We start from the raw sequence: 20,208 nt of genomic DNA on the forward strand, positions 1-20,208 counted from the left end.
GACCATGACTGAGTGGAGCTGGCCGGGAGCAACGGAGGACAGCTCTGCGAGGAGGCAGCGCGAGGAGGGACGCTGAAACCGGTAGCTGACGGCCTAAGAGCTCAGCGTGTCCACCTGCAGCGGAGCGACTCGTCATACCATCATCAAAGAAGAACACAAATCTGCAATCTGATTTTTTACAAATCTGCAATCTGATTGGAATATTATTGAACATGCTTTTATTGATCTTAAACTGTTACTTAATCCTAGAAAGACAAAGTATATCTTATTTTCTAGGTTGTATATCTTATTTTCTAGGTCCTCCTTCACCTGTTGGTGCTATTTTAACCTTAAACGGAACTCCAATTGAAAGAGTTTTAAATTATAAATATTTGGGCATCTGGATAAATAATTTGTTGTCTTTTAAGTATCACATACTAATTAGAGCTAATTAGAAAACTGAAATGTAAATTATCCTTTCTTTACCGGAACAGAGCTTGTTTTACTTTAAATTGTAGAAAACAACTTGTTCAGTCCATGTTTTTATCTGTTATGGATTATGGTGATTATCTACATACATACGGTGATGGGTTTAGAACTCATCACTGTGTTTTATATGAAAAGGTTTGCCTTCATTACCTACAAGAAGAGAGCAACATTGCTTGATTTTTATTTCTAAAACTTTACTTGGTATGTTACCTCATTATTTGACTAGTTTGGTTTCCATTCGATCTTGCAATCTGCAGACTCGTTCACAAAATGTCCTAACCTTTACTGTTCCTCATGGTAGAACGGAATTGGGAAAAACAGCGTTTGAATTGTATGGCGCCAAAAATAGAATGATTTACAACTAGTGCTGAAACTGGAAACTTTGGTTTCCTTGAAATGTTTAAAAACCTTCCCGGTGTTGTGCAGCCTGTTTGTATGTGTGAACTATGATTGTTGGTTTATATTGTTGTTTTATATTGTGTATGTAATCAGGGTGTCATTGGAAAAGAGAGCTTGCTCTCAACTGACCCTCCCTGAATAAATAAAGGTGAAGAAGAAGAAGAAAACCCTTAGTTTAGTTTTACCCCTTCTTCTATGTAGGTCTGTTGTGAATGTATAGGTGGGGTCCTTGATGAATGTTACATGCATGTATCTTATGAACATACAAACAACAGAAACACTTTTTAAGTGATTGTATTGGAATGCATTCCATACTAAAAACTAATGCACAGCAAACAATAACTTTTCAGACATGTCCATCATGGGAGCTTCACTCTTCATCATGTCCATCATGAGAGCTTCACTCTTCATCATGTCCATCATGAGAGCTTCACTCTTCATCATGTCCTTTCTGTGATACAGCAAAAAAATATTGTCAGCAATACAGTATGTGGCTAAATATGATTGTCAGGGATCTGAAATGAACTTCTATTAATCTACCAACCACTTTCACGTTTTACCAGCATTTCACTGGTGGCTAGGGCCAATTTCGAGCCCAAATGATAAGTGAATAAATTCAGGTTTAAAATCAATCATTTTAATCAGCCTAGTACTGCTAAACGCTGCATATAGCACAATGTAATATAATAATATGTACTGGTCATGACAATGATAGTAATGTATTCGTATTCAATACAGTGGCAACTATTGCTCTCACCTTGCCACCTGTATCACGGCTCTTGGTTCTCATTTTGTTGACTTGAGACTCAGCTATATCAGCTCTCTCCTCAGCCTCATCCAGCTCATGCTGCAGCTTGCGGAACTTGCCCAGGTTGCTATTGGCCTGCTCTTCCTGAAATGTGCACACAAATTAAGTGTATTAAGTTTATTGCTAATGTGCATCTTCAGCAGTTAATAGATTAAAAGACTTTGATAATAGATAAAACAGGGAAGAGAAGAAAAAACGAAGGAGAAGAAGATGTTCACTTACAGCCTCCTCTGATGTTCTCTTGTAGGACTTGACCTTCAGCTGCAGTTTGTCCACCAGATCCTGAAGACGGCTCAAATTCTTTTTGTCCTCCTCAGTCTACAGATGAGAGAGGTGAGTGAATTTTAGCATTTAGCATTATGTATTATAAAAAGTATTTTTGGTATGGTATAATTTAATATACCTGATAGGTGAGCTCCTTGATGCGACGCTCATATTTACGGATTCCTTTGACAGAATCACTGGCCTTCCGTTGCTCTATTTCCACCTCACTTTCCAGCTCTCTCACCTAAATGTAGACAAATAAAGCGAATACTGAACACATGTTGATATGTCTACCTGTAATCATATCTAGTTGAGCACTGATTATTAGAAAAAGCTCTTTAGCAAAAACGCAGCATTCACCCTGGACTCCAATTTCTGGATCTGCTTCTTGCCACCTTTCATGGCGATTTGTTCAGCTTCATCCAGACGGTGCTGCAGGTCCTTGATGGTCTGCTCCATGTTCTTCTTCATGCGCTCCAGGTGAGAACTGGTGTCCTGCTCCTTCTTCAGCTCCTCTGCCATCATGGCAGCATCAGTGATGGCCTTCTTGGCCTTTTCCTCAGCATTCCTGCACTCCTGCACAGCCTCCTCTACTTCATTCTGCAGCTGGGATGTATCACCCTCCAGCTTCTTCTTCTGGTTCAGCAGGCTGGTGTTCTATGGGAAAATACAGAAATGTTCAAGATGATGTGGGTCACATTGTAAAAATAATCTGTGTTGTATGAATAAATCTGAAAACCACCATGTTTAGGATTTTACCTGAGAGTGCAGCAGCTGCACCCTCTCACTGACGTCCAGCAGCTCCTGTTCAGCCAGTTTCCGGCCTCTCTCAGTCTGCTCCACTATGGACCTGAGCTCATCCAGTTCAGCCTGCATCAGATTGCTGCGTCTCTCTACAATAGCAGTGTTCTCTTTGAGATCATCATTACTACGTAGAGCGTCATCCAGCTGCAGTTGGGCATCCTGCAATGTACACATGTTAAGAATGTAAACATGTATTTTCTAGATTGCTAATAATACAGCCTAACCTTGTTGCAATTAACTATTGTTTGAGTGTATTAGATAGATAGATATATAGATAGATAGATATATAGATAGATAGATACATACATACATACATACATACATACTTTATTGATCCCCAAGGGGAAATTCAAGGTCTCAGTAGCATACAGATATCACACACAACATGCACTAACAGCAGAAAAAGTAATACAAGTATGTAATATAAAAAACACAACTAAGCAATAAGGACAGTAGAAGATAAAGAATATACTAAAATACAAATTATACTAAATAACACTTAATCTAAATCAAGTCTAAAACAGTATCCACATAGTGTGCTTAGGGGGGATAAAGCATGAGGCGCTTGCAATGACTGAGGCAGGGACTGAGCCTGTGATTCTCTGTGCATAGTAAGGTAAGGTGCTCTGTGAGAGTGAGTGTCATGGTGATCGTGCAAATGAGTAAGTCCAACAGTGCAAGAATAAAGTCTAAAGACCAGCATAAAATAAATATGGACATGTAAGAGAGTAGACAAGGTAATATAAAAAATAAAAAAAAAACTATAGAAAAACTATATCAGTGCAAGAATGGGTTGACGTAATAGGGTTACAGCCATTATACAACTATTGATTATAAAGCATTAAATATTGAGTATAAGTATAAGTGTGGCCACAATCTGGCTGTGGGATGGATGGAGGGGTTGTGCATATGTGCTAATATAGCATGCAAACAGTGAAGCAGTAAGACAGTGATAAAAAGTGGCTAGTGGACAGACAGTACACAAACACAAACATGGAGAGGGTGGAGAGGCAGACAGACTATGCAGAGAAGTCTATCTCTCCTCTGCCCTTAAGTGAAGCTATTCAGGTAGCTATTCAAAAAGATAGTTAACCTAGAGCAGAAATAAAAAGCCAAGTTGCACTTTTCAGACAAGATGGATGTATGGGGTATACGGTAATGTATGGATTAGTGCTACTGGTGAATATTAGGAATATTATTTAGGAATGCACTCCTATAAGACCTATGCAGGTAGTGATCTCTTGATAGTCAATGGGATTATGGAGCTCTGTGCTGCATTGTTTTACCTTCATATGTCCATGGAGACCCTTGAGCTGCTTCTGGGCCTCAGCTGCCTGCCTGTTGGCCTGGCTGAGCTGGATCTCCATCTCATTGAGGTCTCCCTCCATCTTCTTCTTCACCCTGAGAGCCTCATTCCTGCTGCGAGTCTCAGACTCCAGGGAGCTCTGAAGGGTATCCACCACTCTCTGCTGGTTCCTCTTGGCTTGCTCCATTTCCTCATCCTTCTCAGCAAGTTTACGCTCAATGTCAGCTTTGACCTGATTAAACTCCAGCTGAGCTCTGAGGATCTTACCCTCTTCATGTTCAAGGGTACCCTGTGGAGATATAAGAACATGATAATCTACTTAGTTATATATTTCTGTAAACACAAGCATCCTATGCTATTTTGGAATGAGGGAAATTAGATTTTTGATTATCTTTGATATTTATGAATGTACCTCAGCTTCCTCTAGGGCAGTCTGTATTTCTGCCTTCTCTTGCTCAAGTGTCTTCCTGACCTTCTCAAGCTCGTGAATGTTCTTTCCAGTCTCACCAAGTTGCTCAGTGAGATCAGAAATTTCCTCTGGAAAGTAAACAAAGATTAGTTAGTTGTGTGATGTCATTTTAACAGTCATATAAGTTTTGTCTTAAGGGAGGATCGAACAGACCTTGGAGGTTTTTGTTTTCCCTCTTCATGGTTTCAAGGTGATCTAAAGATTCCTCATAAGAGTTCTTCAGTTTGAAGAGCTCAGTGCCAAGAGATCTGGACTCTTTCTGGGAACTCTCCAGTTCAGTCTGGGACTCCTCAAACTTTTGCTTCCACTCAGACAAGACCTGTTAAGTCAAAAATCTTTAAATGCATGTCTGAAAATCATGATAAGGCATAATGGCAATAGTGTTTTTACCATCTATTTTCTTACCTTATCAAAGTTTCTTTGTCTCTTGTCTAGAGCAGCAGCAGCAGCATTGGATCTCTCCACATCTACCATGAGATCTTCAATCTCATTCTGCAGTCTATGCTTAGTTTTCTCCAGGGAGGAGCATTTGGCATTGACAGCCTCCACAGCTTCCTCTGCATCTTGCAGACGCTGAGCAAGTTTTTTCCTGAGGAAAAAATTAAATTAAATTGACATGTGCATGCCATATCTAATTATTGATTTTAAACAATTCATACAATCAGTTTAGGGGGCCTTACTTGGCATCTTCCAGCTCCTCAGTCCTCTGGATGGCATCAGTCTCGTACTTGGTTCTCCACTGAGCCACCTCAGAGTTGGCCTTGGAGAGACTGCGCTGCAGCTCAGCCTTGGCCTCCTGCTCCTCCTCATACTGCTCCCTCAGGAGGTCAGCATCATGGCGAGAAGACTGCACTGCATGGGCTAGTGCATTCTTGGCCTGTGGATAGGATCAGATGTAAGTCCAAAATAAATGTCTGTAGAGTAACAACTGAAAGACTTTTCTGCAAGTCAGTGATGAATACCTTCACTTCCTCCTCAAGTTGTCTCTTGAGATCCTCAACCTGCTGCGTGTAGGACTGTTTGCCTCTTGTCAGTTGAGAAACAAGTGAGTCTTTCTCTTCCAGCTGTCTTGTAAGCTCACCTTGATGAACAGAATATACATTTTTCAATGATAATGCTTCTTACCTTCTTTTTTTCTTACTACGTGTATCAAATGAATAAGTTGTTTTACCATTTTGACTTACCATTTTCAGTTTGAAGCTTGGCTTTCTGCATAGAGAAGTCATTGATAGAGCGCTGGCCCTCCTCAGCCTTTGTTCTGTATTCAGTCATCTGGTCCTCCAATGTTCTGCACATCTTCTCCAGATTTGTCTGACAAAATAATAATGTTGTTCTCATGTACTATTTCTTGAAAACTGTTGTCAGTATAGAGAATTCAGTGAGACCCATTATACATGTTCTTCTTTTAGCCATTTTGTACAAACCTTGGCCTTGGAGACCTGCTCCATGTTGGAGACCACATCGTCCAGCTCCAGACGGAGCTCACTCTTCTCCTTCTCAAGCTTTTGTTTCACTCTCTGAAGGTTGTCAATCTGCTCCCCGAGGTCAGCCACACTGTCTGCATGCTTCTTCCTCAGTGTGGAGGCAGTGGCTTCATGTTGCAGAGTGGACTCTTCAAGGTCTCTGCGCAGCTTCTGGAACTCAGCCTCCCTCTTCTTGTTCATCTCAATCTGGGCAGCAGTGGCACCTCCAGCCTCCTCCAGCCTCTCACTGATCTCCTCCAGCTCTCTGGACAGGTCTGCCCTCTGCTTCTCTACTTTGGCTCGGGCAGCTCTCTCAGCCTCCAGCTCTTCCTCCAGCTCCTCAATGCGAGCCTAAGGAAAGTAAAATAGTATGATTTTTGAACTTTTTCTTGTGAGAAACAAACATTTTTTACGTTTTTTTATGGGGTTTTTTCTTATCAATGTTTATTTTTGTTTTACCTGCAGCTCCTTCAGTTTCTTCTGGAGCTGGGCACTCATAGCTTGTTCATCTTCAATCTTGCTATTAAGTTGACTGATCTCAAAGTCTTTCCTGTGTTAAAACAAGCCAATGAAAAATATAAATGGAATTAATATATATCTTCTCTGTATAATTATTATTTATTGTAGATGAGTGTCTGATTTGTACATACTTCTTTATCCTCTCTTCAAGCTGCTGTTTGTCATTCTCCAAGTCCATAAGACTTTCTTGGGTCAACTTTAAGTCACCCTCAAGCTTCCTCTTAGCTCTCTCAAGATCCATCCTAAGTTTCTTTTCCTGTTCCAGGGACCCTTCAAGCTGTTTAGGATGAAAAAAAAGAATTGTGTAAGGGTCTTCATTCATTTAATCCAGTGGGATGTAGGTTCCTTTTTTTATTGCTTACATCATCAACTTGCTGTTCCAACTTGGTTTTGGCCTTAGTCAGAGTGTTGACTTTGTCCTCCTCACTCTGAAGGTCATCCAGCGTTTGCTGGTGAGCCTCCTGCAATGCTTTCTTTTCCTTAGTCAGCTTGGCAATGATTTCATCAAGAGCTGCCATCTCCTCAGTCAGGTTTTTAACCTAAAGGTAAAGTAGCCAAACAATTACTTGATTACTTGATTACTTGACTTAATTGCTTAACTAACATTTTCCATGGCGATTAGAAAGATTTTCAGTCCTGCTGACCTTATTCTCAGTGGCATGTTTCTCTTTCTCTACTTTAGCTAGAGTGAGCTCCAGATCATCAATGTCCTTCTTGAGCTCAGAGCATTCATCCTCCAACTTCCTCTTCTTTGCAGTCAGCTCTGAATTCATCTCCTCTTCATCTTCCAGTCTCTCAGCCAGCTCCTTGGATTTGGCCTCAAGCTGGATTTTGCTCTTGATCAGACCTTCACATCGCTCCTCAGCATCACAGAGACTGTCTTGTTCCTAAAATGAAGAAAAGATTTCAGATTGATAGATTGAAGCTACAAATAAAAGTAGATATGACTACTATATCTGACAGATTTGCATGTGCTTTTGAATATTAGTTAAATTCAAATAGGTAGACAGTGGTGGACGAAGTACACAAATCCTGTACTTGAGTGAAAGTAGAGATACACATGGTGAAATGTTACTCCAGTTTAAGTAGTAGTCCTCCTTTTACATTTCCAATTGAGTGGAAGTACAAAAGTACTTGCCTTCAAATGTACTTAAGTATCGAAAGTAAAAGTCCTGAAATGTATCATGACTAATACAGTTGCATTTACTATTGTTAAAATGATTTGGCACAGACATAGGCATTCATTGAGTCTTTCTCCTTGATTCAAGGACAAAATCAACTAAGAATTGTTGTATGTAGAAACAACTAAAAACAAACTAATGTGATATCTTATCTTAGATACTTCAAAGTACCGTATTTTCCGGACTATAAGTCGCACTGGACTATAAGCATTTATTTAGAAATGTATTTCACAAACATCAAGACCAAGAACAGACTATGTAACTGGACACATAGAGGCCAAAAAGATTGAGAATTCTATCAGGAATCTTAATTAAGACGAAGGAGTAAATGGGGGCAAGCTGAGGCGAGCCGGGTGATAACGAAGGCAGCCAACGTGGGCCTGACGGTAATTGTAAAGCAATTTACAAAAAGATTCACTGAATAAAAATGATGATGTGGTACATGAAATTTTGGCTAAAAATGTGGAGAATGCAATGCAATCAAGCATTTTGGGCATTATGTCGACGCACAAGCCGGCAGCAGAGCAAATGATTGGCAGGCTACCCCCAGAGAGAGGGAGAGAGAAAAAAAGAGCTTGTGAACTTTCAACAACACTATACTAAGGAAGCTACCCTTATTTTAGACTGTTCACATGTAACCAGTATGCACTAAATCTAATCTGGAAAGGCAAGTCATTCAACTAGCACACAGAATAGGGTGACCAGAAGTTTCGTGTCCTGAGTCCCCACAAAAGCCTGTCGGGACATTGAAATGTCCTAGTTTACACCAGTCAATATTAAAGTGTGGTCTTATTATAGCCCGATCATTAACTAAACCCATGTAGAAAGACTATAGCTTAAAGCATCGGGTGTATGATTTCGATAATGTATGTGTGTGTGTGTGTCAGTCAATCGGTTTGCATAATCTTTGCAGCGAACCTTACAGTATATCTCTGTAAACATTGTTGCAATGTCTCGGCATATCTGCCTCGTTTTAAAGGTTAGGACAATGCTGAAGAAAAAGTCATTATTCTCAAAATAACCTATGGCTGAGTTTTGTTTTCAAATGTTTTCATGCATATCTGGATAAACGGGTGAGGAATGTTTAGGAGACAGACTATCGTAAATCCTCAAATAATGGCCGGCATTAATGCATCTCGGCAACAATTGTGTTTAAATGTAGGCTACTGCTTTAGCCTCTGCCAAGCTCAGAAGGGGGCGGCAAGTGACGGGTAGCTTGAGAACGACGTGTTGGAAACCTAGTGTAACAATGTAAAATATTAAGAAGAGCTCTTTTATTTCATTGAGCTAAATCGAAACAATGTTAATTGGCAATGGCAATTATTACCCTGGCTTGTAGGCTATTTGGGGGCCGGCCTTTATTTATAAATATAATCCCGGCTATAATTTGAGGATTTACGGTATGCATGCATGTTTTAGGCATAGTGCAAGCCCTAATCTCTGACTGAAAGTACGCAGAATGTGTGCATTTACATAACAATATTTAATACATTATCCCGGTGGTGACACCCCCAAACCCCCTCTAACTTTTGGGCTTAAGTATGAAAAAATGTCTGACCTGGCTGTCGCAAGTTCACCAAGCTCCCAATCTCATTCCACAAGCCTCATGTCAATTCATACTGACTAACATTTAAAAACATGTTAAATTACGCTATATATATTTTGATAACTAAGTCGCACCTGACTATAAGTCGCAGGACCAGCCAAACTATAAAAAAAAAGTGTGACTCGTAGTCCGGAAAATACAGTACATAAAAAAGCGACTTAAGTACGCTGCCCTACAAAGGCAAAAGGCAGTAACTGACCTGAGTGTCAAACTGAGAAAAATGACTTTAAAGTTTTTTGTTTTGTCTACACAAATGTATTATAGGTAGAGCAATGAAAATCTGGTGAATTGTTGCCCTGATGAAGAAATGTGTGTATATAAAAAAAACTTGTGCTCAAAGTTGACCTTTGACCCTTTTTTGTCAGATACTGTACTCTGCCTTTGTATTATGTACTAAAAATAAGGAGTCGTGCAAAGGCAAAAGGCAGTAACTGACATATAATCAATATTTGCTACCAAAGGCAGAGTATGGTAGCTGTACTTGTACATCGAAGAACAAAGCCAAAGAACAGTAACTGCAGTTGTGGCTCTCTGCCATGGTTGCTTGTATGGTTTTGGGAGTTACGGTGAACATAACCCTCTATTTTTTTTTAAAAACAGTCAAAGTGAGTATAGATATTTATCCACATGATAAAGGAAGTCTTTAATATCCCAAAAATGACATTAACTCATTTTCGACCAAAAATGCAGTTACTGCCTTTTGCCTTTGTAGGGCAGTACTGTAATTGAGTAAATGTACTCAAGTAATGTCCGCCACTGTAGGTAGATATTTCACTGACTAATAAATAGTCGCTGGTTAAATTGTTTAGTATACTCACAGTCTGGACTTGAAGAGACAGGTCATTCTTCTCTTGGAGAATAGAAACCATTTTCTCCTCCAGCTCTTTTCTACGAGCCTCAGATTTTGCATAGGCCTCCTTCAACTTCAGGAATTCTTCCTTCATGTTTGCCATCTCTTTCTCAGACTCAGCAGATTTCAAAAGGGGCTTGATCTTGAAGTACATCTTCATCCAGGGCCAATTCTTGACACCCATAAATGCACGGACGTTCCACTGGATCACCAGCAGTGCATCCCTGTAATATAATTTGTGCTGAAATGGGTCTTTATCGGTCAACAATAAATACAAAACATATGGTTATTAATGCAAAGTTGCCAAGAAACTGTATCTGTGTATGGTATTGGAGAACTCTAATGTGTACAAATATATGAGCACCTAGTGCCACTGATATTCTATACCATTTGCTATTGTTTTTAGAGGTTATTCTCACCTGCGTTCTACAATTTTCTGGTACTCAATCCTGGCAAGAAGTCCACGGCTTCTAGACTGGATACCAGTGATGATGAGAGCGAGACGGTCGTCTCTCATCTCCTCAAGGACACCCAGGAGACCAGCTTTGAAGAACACCTGATAAGAGTCAAAACAGGTAACAGTCTAATTTACTATACAAGTATAGCTGAAATCCTCATCTACCAAAACATAGGGGGGACATTATACTATAAAGCACCTTAGTGTGTCCGAATCTGTACTGCTCATGGTCAATATCCAGGGATCCCAGCAGTTTTTCTGCTCCTTTCTTGTTGTCAATGAACTGTCCGTCAGGGATAGCTGCAGGATTCAGGATACGGTATCTGAAGCGGTTAAAATAGTCCTGATATAGACATATTCTCTCAATATTGTTGTAAGAAATGTATAATAATTAGGACAAAAAATAACAGATTGTACCTCTGTTTAAAGTCTGCATACTGGATCCTGTTGGGAAAGCCCTTTCTGCAGATCCTGATGCCTTCCAGCACACCGTTACAGCGCAGCTGGTGCATGACCAGAGGATTCTCCATGGCCCCAGGAGTCTTGGTCTCGTTGGGGATGATGCAGCGCACAAAGTGGGGGTGAGTTGACCTCAAGTTGGTCATCAGCTTGTTCAGATTCTCCTGTTGTTTATACATTTAAATAAAAAAAATCAGTAGGACTGCACAGAATCCCAGTTGGCCCATTGATCTATATACTTAAAAGAAAGATACAGTATGTGGTACCAGAGCTAGTGAGCGGAGCGCGAGCAAGCGAGGAGCGGAACGGATGGAATTTTGTTGGAGCGCGGAGCGCTTTTTAATTTAGAGGCCGGAGCAGCCACTCTGTTCCGCTCCAATTTTGCTCCGATACTGCTCACACCCCGAGTCTGAGGCTAAATATTTTAGAAAGTAAACTGATACAAGTCATACAAGTGTACTATTCCTGCAAAACAACTACCATAAATCCTCAAAATATAGCCGGAATTCTATTTATAGCCGGGCCTCGGAAAATAGCCGGGGCCGTGGTCGATTCGGACAAATAAAGGCCGGCCCCCAAATACAAGCCGGGGTTATAATTGCCTACCAGTAGGGCTATCAGTCCACGAGCAATAGAATACATTGTTTTGATTTAACTCAATGAAATAAGAGCTCTTCTTAATACAGTATTTTATATTGTTGGTTTGTTTAATACTGTTGCCAATAAAAAGTCGTTGTCCTACACCATGGCTCCAACACATCGCTCTCAAGCTCAGTCGCTTGCCGCCCCCTTCTGAGCTTCCCAGAGGCTGAAGCAGTAGGTTACTACATTTAAACACAATTGTTGCCGCGACTCGAGGCATTCCAGCCTACGAATTTAATAAAAAGTAAATCATGCATAATTAAAAAATAACTCAATTTAGGCTACTTGGCTACGCAATAAGGTTTCCATTACAGCACAGCGCACGTTCAGTAAATGAATGGAAGCGGCTGCCTTGTCTTGCAATAAACAGCGGTTGGAAATCCTGACACGTACATGAAACGTAATAGTGAACCATCAAGTACCCCCCAGGTTTCAGTGTCCATCAGTCCCAACATTTAGCAATATAATCAAACAGTCCAAAAGTAAATTAAATCCCAAACCAAACCTTAAATCTTCTGATTTTGATAGCCTACCGGTATGCCGCTCTAAACAAAACGCATGTCTCACAATAAAATGCACGTAAGAAATAAAGACCTGCCTCGAATACAATCCTGCCCCACATAAAGGCCTGCTTTGCGCAGCCTAAGTAAATAAAAGACCCCGGCCATAGCCTAATTTGAGGATTTATGGTAGATACTAACAATGTAGAGCAAGAACAACCATGTGATTCATTTTGGAATCTAAGAAGACACATTTTGCGGAAACATAAGAGTGTGCTATGGGAACACACGCAGAGCAAAGAAATACTTTGTTCGTTGTTGCACTTGTCTATGTTTTAAAATAAATGTTCTATGAGTAAACTACAGTGTATTGCCGTTGCTCTTAGTTCTTCGGTTAGTAATTCGGCTTGTAGATTATTTCTCCCTCTTTTAAATTGGAGCGAGCGTGGAGGGAATTTACTAGAGCGGGAGGATTTTTAAGTGGAGCAGGGAGCAAAATTGAGCGGAGCGACCTGATGCGAATTTGAGCGGAGGAGTGACAGAGTGAACAGCCAACTGAGCGAGGAGCGGGATATTCGCACCGCTCATCTCGCTCACTAGCTCTGTGTGGTACTATATGCCTACACTTTAGTATGTTAATTTAACCTGTCACACTTACCCTGTGAAGGGCAGATACAGTCTGGAAAGAAGAACCCTTCTTCTTCTTGCCACCACCAGACTCAGCGGCTATTAAAATATCATATGTCCATCAGCTCTTCTCATAAACATGATGATAATTCATTCATGTCACAGGATTAGTTTGTAAGATATTTACAGAATACCTGATTCAGCACCGGCATAGTTGGCAAAGAGAGCAACCAACATCTTAAGATTTGACTTCTGAAAGAGTCCGACCACGGTCTCATTGAGAGGGTCTTTGTTCTTCACCAGCCAGTTGCCAATGTTATAATCAACAGTGCCAGCATAGTGAACCAGGGAGAAATGGGCCTCTGGTCTCCCCTTGATAATCCTTGGCTTCTGGAAGCAGGCATTTTTGCCCAAGTGGTTGTCATAAAGCTTAGCTTTGAATGTTGCATCACTGGCCTTGGGGAACATGCACTCCTCTTCAAGGATGGACATGATACCCATGGGCTAGGGAGGAAAGAATAAGAAGAACAAATAATAAAAAAGTGGTTTTCCATGTACTGATCTATGCCTTCAAAGAGTAATGTGAGTAAATAAAGTGTCACTCACTTTCTCAATGAGCTCAATGCAAGCGGCCAAGTCCATGCCAAAGTCAATGAACACCCACACAATGCCCTCTTTCTTGTACTCCTCTTGCTCCAGCACAAACATGTGGTGGTTGAAGAACTGCTGCAGCTTCTCATTAGTGAAGTTGATGCACAGTTGCTCAAAGGTGTTGAACTGAAAGACAATAAGGATTTTGTCAATATTATATATTTTGCTTAAAATGATAGTGTTTGTCTTAGCTTTAAGACTCACATCAAAGATCTCAAATCCAGCAATATCCAGCACACCAATGTAGTGCTGGCGAGGCTGTTTGGTGTCCAAGGTCAGGTTGATTTTGACAACCATCCAGTTGAACATCTTCTCATACACTGACTTGGACAGGGCTCCAATAGAGTAGTACACCTAAAAATGAAGGGGAAATGAATAACAAGGAAAATGCCAATGGATGAGGTGTAGCAGCTGTAATAATGATAGTATGGAACACTTACTGTAACTTGTTAAACAAGCATGGGTTTATAACAGCCCCATAATTTAATAGGTACAGTATACAGTACCTTGTACATAACACATTAGTGACTCAGTGTAGTTAACTACTATCAATATGTATAATACGTATAATACTATAATGTCACAAGATCTCTGATTCTGAATTCTGATATTACCTGATTCTCATTCTGACCCTTGGTGACCCACTCGTTTCCTACTTTGACCCTTGGGTGACACAGACCCTTGATGAGGTCAGCAGAGTTCAGACCCATGAGGTAAGCGACTTTGTCGGCATCTGGAGTGGAAACCTCACAGTTACACCTCTCTACCCATATTTAACCGTAACATGTGGGTATTACATCCAACATGAAAAATGAATACACACCCTCAGTGCCATCAGCTTCTGCCTGCTCCTCTCTCTGCTTCTGCTTGAACTTCATGTTGCCATAGTGCATGATGGCACCAACCATCTTGTAAATACCGTTCTTCTCCTCTTGAGTAAAGCCCAGCACATCAAAGGCATCCTGTAACAAGTAAAATATTGCATCCAGTAACTACATCTCCCAACGTACCTCTGTATAAGTATATGAGAAAGTGAAAGCAGGCCGACTCACATCAGTAGCCACCAGCTCATCAGCATCAACAATAGAGGCTACTTGTGTCTGTCCTTGGGAGATGAACGCGTAGTCATAGGGGTTGGAGGTGATCAGCAACATCTCTGAAGAAAGTGAGACCATAGTTTAAGTAACACTACTGTAACTGAGCTTAGGAAACTGAGCTTATTTCATATTCATGCACACAAATGCCTGGAGATATACATGCATTTCTCACCCAACAGCTCCGGTTTCTGTTGGGACAGGATCTGGTAGAAGATGTGGTAGTCTCTCTCAGCCTTGAGCTGAAAAGTGACACGGGACTTCTCCAGCAGATCTGGGGAATTGAAGAGTAATTATAACTTTAAAGCCATACCTTTGGTCTCCACAGGTGAAGAAGATCAAAAAGGGCTTATTTACTTACAGGTCTCAATATCTGCTGATGACAGCTTGCCGCTCACACCGAAGTGGATACGGATGAATTTACCCTAGCATGAGTGACAAATAAAAATGAAACATGGCAGTGATAGAAGCGTGGAATTTGAGTTGATAACGAGTTGAAAACCAATCGAGGGCTTACGAATCGGGAGGAGTTGTCATTTCTGATGGTCTTGGCGTTACCAAAAGCCTCCAGAGCAGGGTTACACTGGATGATTTGATCTTCCAGGGTGCCCTGGGAAAATATAACACAAATATCAACTCACCTTTCAAATGCTAGGTCTTAGAGACTGGCCCCACCAACCTAGTATCTCCGCTCATTTACATTTTACTGAGATACTAGTTTGGCTTCTTTCAATGTGTTTATGTTTCCCTCAGCCACCATGATGGCAGGTCAATGAACGATGAGAGGGGATGACGTTAATTTTGAAATCAAAAGTAAAAGGTAAAAGCCATACCTACAAACAGTTTGAAGAATATGTAAAGTAAATACATTATTTCCTCACTGCCAATGTGGTTTATTAGCAGTTTGTAGAGGTTAGGCAAAGTAGGAAAAATAACGTAAGGAATCACTGATCAATGTGATTTCAAAGTTAGCGTAAAATCTACGTCTATTACGATGCTAAAGTAATAGCCATTTCATCACATTTCACAATTGTGAGTGCCCAGACTCCCATAACAAAGTGAGTGGGTCTGGTGAAATTAGGTTACTTGGAGATGCCTCAGAAGTGGAAATTATGACCAGTACACATTGCGGTGATTTACCTTTTTCTCCTGAGAGGGGTCCTTCTTTCCAGAGGCTGCAATGCTAGCAAAGTACTGGATGACTCTTTTGGTGTTCACAGTCTTTCCGGCACCAGATTCTCCACTGTTGGTGGAAACGAAAGTATGTAAAGGTTCACTCCTTCATCGACAAGTTAACAAGAAATTTAGAATCAAAGACTGAATTATACTCACGTGATAAGGACAGACTGGTTTTCTCTGTCTGTGTAATGTACAAGTATGACATGTTAATATAAAACCAAGAACATATGTTATATTCATGATTCATATTAATTTTAATATTTTAATAATAAATTGTTGATGATCAATTTTCAATATACTGCATACCCATTGAGTGCTAAGGCAGTTACTTTAACAGAAGATCTTTACCTGCCAGCATGTACTGGTAAGCATTATCAGAGATGGAGAAGATGTGGGGTGGGGCTTCTGTTCTTTTTTTGCCTCTGTAAGCAGCGACAACGGACTTGTCGTACACTGGCAAAAACTTGTAGGGATTGACGGTGACACAGAACAACCCAGAGTAGGTCTATACAAATGAATATACAATTGATTACGACCGATGTCAACAAATGAGGCAACAGAGTAAGTCTATAAAAATAAATATATTGTACGTTTGGACATTTTGGTTTTGCAACTATGGGACAGAGCCGGATGTTTGTACTCACGTAGATCATCCAGGCTGCATAACGCTCTTTGAGGTTAAACAGCACAGCAGGCTCATGCAGGAAGGTGAACATCGCCATGTCCTCAATTTTGTCATACTTTGGTGGGTTCTGTTGGTGGCAATCGTCTTCTTTCACAGTGACAGTCTGTGTGATAGAAACTAAATCAGTCTTTTTGGAGAATTCTGTCATTCATCTCTGTGTAACATAAATCTAAGCAGCTCAACACAAATCTAGTCTGAAAAACCTAAGTAAGTAAGTAAGTGAGCTTGAAATGAAAAAGAATAGCTAAATTGAAAAATATATAAGAATGCAAGTGATTCAGTAAGGTCAGTAGGTAAAAACTCTGAAATAGGTTTAAAGTGTATTTGCTATTTATCACCTTATCAAACTCAGTAAGAACAGTGACTTTGTCACCGTCTCTGCTTTGGACGACGCCCTTCACATATTCAACCTCGGGGTCCACCACGAAGCAGGCCCTCTTAATGTCAAAGGGGCGAGTCTGGGCCTCCAGACGCTCCATGTCCGACTTCCTCAGAAAAGAAGCCGCCGCCCCAAACTCTGCCATCAACGCATCACCCATGGTGAAGACTGCAATGTATAAATGATATGAACTAATTAATTCCTACACAGATAAAACGTGAGACTTTATGGGTGAATAACATGTTATAGCAACATGTAGAGCACTGACAAGTCAAAAAAGTTTAATTTGATATACTAAGACTAGCATGTGACAGACAGACCATAAGTCCTAGGGGCCTATCATACACCCGGCGCAAAGCGCAGCGCAATAATTGTTCTCATCTTACACCCAATTCATTGATAATTTTTTCGCCATGTGCTCCACTTTAATTAAACATTGTGCACAGGTGTGTGTCAATTAAAGAAACAATGTGGTCTAGCTATGATCCAAGAATCCCTGTCTTACACCCTCTAAGAATTAATACGCCACTGACCAATAGAAACCTGGTCTAAAGCAAAAGGTGCATATAAAGCACAGTTGAAGACGCACTGTTGTAAGATGTAAGCAGCCCTTAGCAAGAAGTCCCAGAGCTCGTCTGCAGGATAAATATCTAGGATTTTTCTAACATTATCGGAATAAGTGTCGCTTTTTTTCAGGCTACTTTTTCGATTGTAACCCCTTTGCCAGTCAATCGTGAAAGTAAATAACTGTGTTATGTAGAACTGTTTTGTTGTTGCCTATGACACCACGGTGAAGTTAGTTTCACTTTGCCTATGAGTTTGAATAATATGCGAGTGCAAATCCATGTAGGCTATACTCTGCTAGTCACACACAGGTTTTAGTAATGCAAGGTTTGGTGGAATCCCTGCGTTGCATACATCGTCTCGCGTGCAAGCAGATTCCTTCAAATGCGCTGACTGTCCTGACGTTTGATGTTGCACTGCCTGCTGTTAAAGGGAATGACAAATGTCACTCTCATTGGTTTAAAGGATAGTATGCCAAAAACACACCCATGACTGATTAAAAAACATAAGAACAACCCTTTTGAACAATGCGCCTGGCCTATGATCACAAAATCACGCCGTTTAATTAACGAATGTGGACTGGACACACCTTAAACTTTGCGTCTCTGACCAGGCATTTCCAATCGCTAAAATAGACCCCCTACTTTTAAGATACTGAGGTGAGTGTTGTTCAGTTGTTTTAAGTTAAGATTTGAAATGTATTAAGTGGATCAGGAGAATCAGATTGGTGAAGTTTGCCTGGTTTGAAATGAGATATAGTAAAAGTATAATTGTTAAAATGGTCAAAAATATACACCAGTAGGTTTTATGTATCTTAGTTTCACCAGGAAGAGTTAGTTATTGGAACATACTCAGACATACAGACATTGGCTTTGATGTCAGAGTTTAGCTTGATAGACTACAAAATGGAATGGTAACTCTTCCAAATGTGGCTTAGACACTAATAGTCTCATGTCTTTCACCTCATAGTCAGCATAGGTGCTTAACATTTTAAATGCTGTCTGGCACATTTCCTAAGTTCCTTATAATGGCTCTTCTAAAGCCCCTTCTCAATAACAATAGTCTGGATGCCTCCATGCTAAACAATTACAGACCCATATCCAATCTACAGTTGTTGTCAAAATTATTGAAAACAGTATTTAATCAACTAACAACCTTCCTAATGTCAAATGGGTATTTTGAATACCTTCAGTCAGGTTTTCAGGCAAATAACCACTGAAACAGCTCATATTAAAGTTTTAAATGTCAAACTCTTCTATACAGATGCAGGCAATATCAGTCCTAGTGTTATTGTACCTTAGTGCAGCCTTTGACACTGTTGATCACAACATATTGCTACACAGAATAGGACACTGGGTTGGATTTACAGGTAAAGTTATCAATTGACTCAAATTATACCTACAACAGAGGAGCTTTTTTTTTACACTGGCAACTGTACCTCAACACCGTCTTTGACCTGTGGTGTTCCCCAGGGGTCTATTTTGGGCCACTAGTGGACAAATCTTCAAGAACAATTTGATTTCCTCATAGTTATGCTGATGACGACAAAATTTACTTGGCCCTATCCCCTAATGACTATGGTCCTCTTGAATCTCTTCCTCCCTTATCAAATTAACAAATGGATGTCTCATCATTTTCAAAATGGTCTCAAAACATAGATTAAACTTAAGTAATTATAATATTGTAAAAAGGAGGAAAGACTTAGGGTTGCCACTCTCCTTGAAAGTGATCAAACACATGAAATCAATAAATAAATAAATCTGATTTTTGCCACTTCAAAAACATTGCCAAACTGAGAGTTCTGATGTCAAAACATGATTAAGAAAAACTCATTCATGCATGTATCTCCAGCAGGGTTGATTATTGCAATGGCCTTTATTAAAAGTCCATCAAACTGTTTCAAGTGATACAAAATACATTAGCTAGGGTTCTCACAAAAAATTGGCCACATTATTCTAATACCTACAGTCTGTCCCTGCACTGGCTTCCAGTAAGTAAAATAATTGCTTCTTTATAAATCACTAAGTCGAATGGGGAAACAATTATCTATCAGACATGGTTCAGCAGTACACACCTTTCAGACCTCTCAGGTTTCTAGAGAAATACCTATTTGAATAAACCACTGTTGTATGTGCTTATGTAAAGCACATTGAATTACCCCTGTGTATGAAATGCCCTATATAAATAAGCTTCAGTCTGTAAATCTCACCTTGTTTGGGTCAAGCCTCTGTTGGTCTATTTCGCAGATGTCACTTGCTGTAAGTGAACAGACAAGAAGCAATCAGATCACACAGTGTTACAGCAGCAGTGCTGCAGGTACAATATGAGTCCTTTCACAGAATGCTAACTGAACAGATCCATGTGTCTGTCTCTGACTGTAGTCAGCCACTCAAATGTCTGCCCATCCATTTAGTTATCATTCTTGCTATCCTCCTCCATCTAACTCTCTCTCTCTCTATCTATCTAATTATCCATGTGTTTGTCTGCTTCTCTCAGTACCAGTAGATTGATTACTTACCTCAAGGTTGGTCTTTGCTGTATCTGCGGTCAAGGCCACGGTTGATTCACCCTTTTTGTAGGGGATGGTCCATCCCAATATGGACAGAGCATCAACTGACTCCCACCACACCAGAGTTTTGTTAAAGGAAAACTGGCCAAAAGGGTGGAGGCAACAATAGGCTTCTCTAGACAGGAGGGAGCAGGCACATGCAGGCACAGTGGGAGAGATTGGCAGAGCATCATCAGCACCTGAACTTGGTCCCTAATTTGGAGTTTGCTATTGTGAGATGCCCCTCTGACTTTGTCTTTGACTCTGTCTTTCAGTGTCCTCCTTG

General features: G+C 40.4%; 1 protein-coding gene across 1 annotated transcript; it reads right to left on the minus strand.

Moving 5' to 3' along the window:
- Nucleotides 1-1,145: 1,145 nt before the first annotated feature.
- On the minus strand, nt 1,146-19,909 carry LOC143130972 (myosin-7-like). Its single transcript, XM_076290304.1, has 39 exons — nt 19,893-19,909; nt 19,584-19,630; nt 16,770-16,978; nt 16,391-16,534; nt 16,095-16,251; nt 15,900-15,927; nt 15,708-15,810; nt 15,085-15,177; nt 14,929-14,992; nt 14,743-14,841; nt 14,526-14,629; nt 14,297-14,435; nt 14,088-14,206; nt 13,678-13,827; nt 13,429-13,599; nt 13,017-13,326; nt 12,854-12,921; nt 11,012-11,217; nt 10,794-10,917; nt 10,557-10,693; nt 10,106-10,361; nt 7,145-7,387; nt 6,863-7,039; nt 6,632-6,777; nt 6,441-6,531; nt 5,943-6,332; nt 5,703-5,829; nt 5,481-5,599; nt 5,199-5,395; nt 4,924-5,107; nt 4,672-4,837; nt 4,462-4,586; nt 4,030-4,338; nt 2,699-2,902; nt 2,300-2,596; nt 2,079-2,183; nt 1,898-1,993; nt 1,625-1,759; nt 1,146-1,318 (listed from the first exon to the last, which is right to left on the minus strand). Exons 3-39 carry the CDS (start codon nt 16,968-16,970, stop codon nt 1,298-1,300), a joined length of 5,805 nt encoding a protein of 1,934 aa, XP_076146419.1. The 5' UTR covers nt 16,971-16,978; nt 19,584-19,630; nt 19,893-19,909; the 3' UTR covers nt 1,146-1,297.
- Nucleotides 19,910-20,208: the final 299 nt, after the last annotated feature.

The sequence above is a fragment of the Alosa pseudoharengus genome, unplaced genomic scaffold (genome assembly GCF_046254945.1).
Source record: "Alosa pseudoharengus isolate Yale_2024_CS ecotype anadromous, Long Island Sound unplaced genomic scaffold, YU_APseudo_1.1 YU_APseudo_1.1_scf_18, whole genome shotgun sequence".
Taxonomy (NCBI): domain Eukaryota; kingdom Metazoa; phylum Chordata; class Actinopteri; order Clupeiformes; family Clupeidae; genus Alosa; species Alosa pseudoharengus.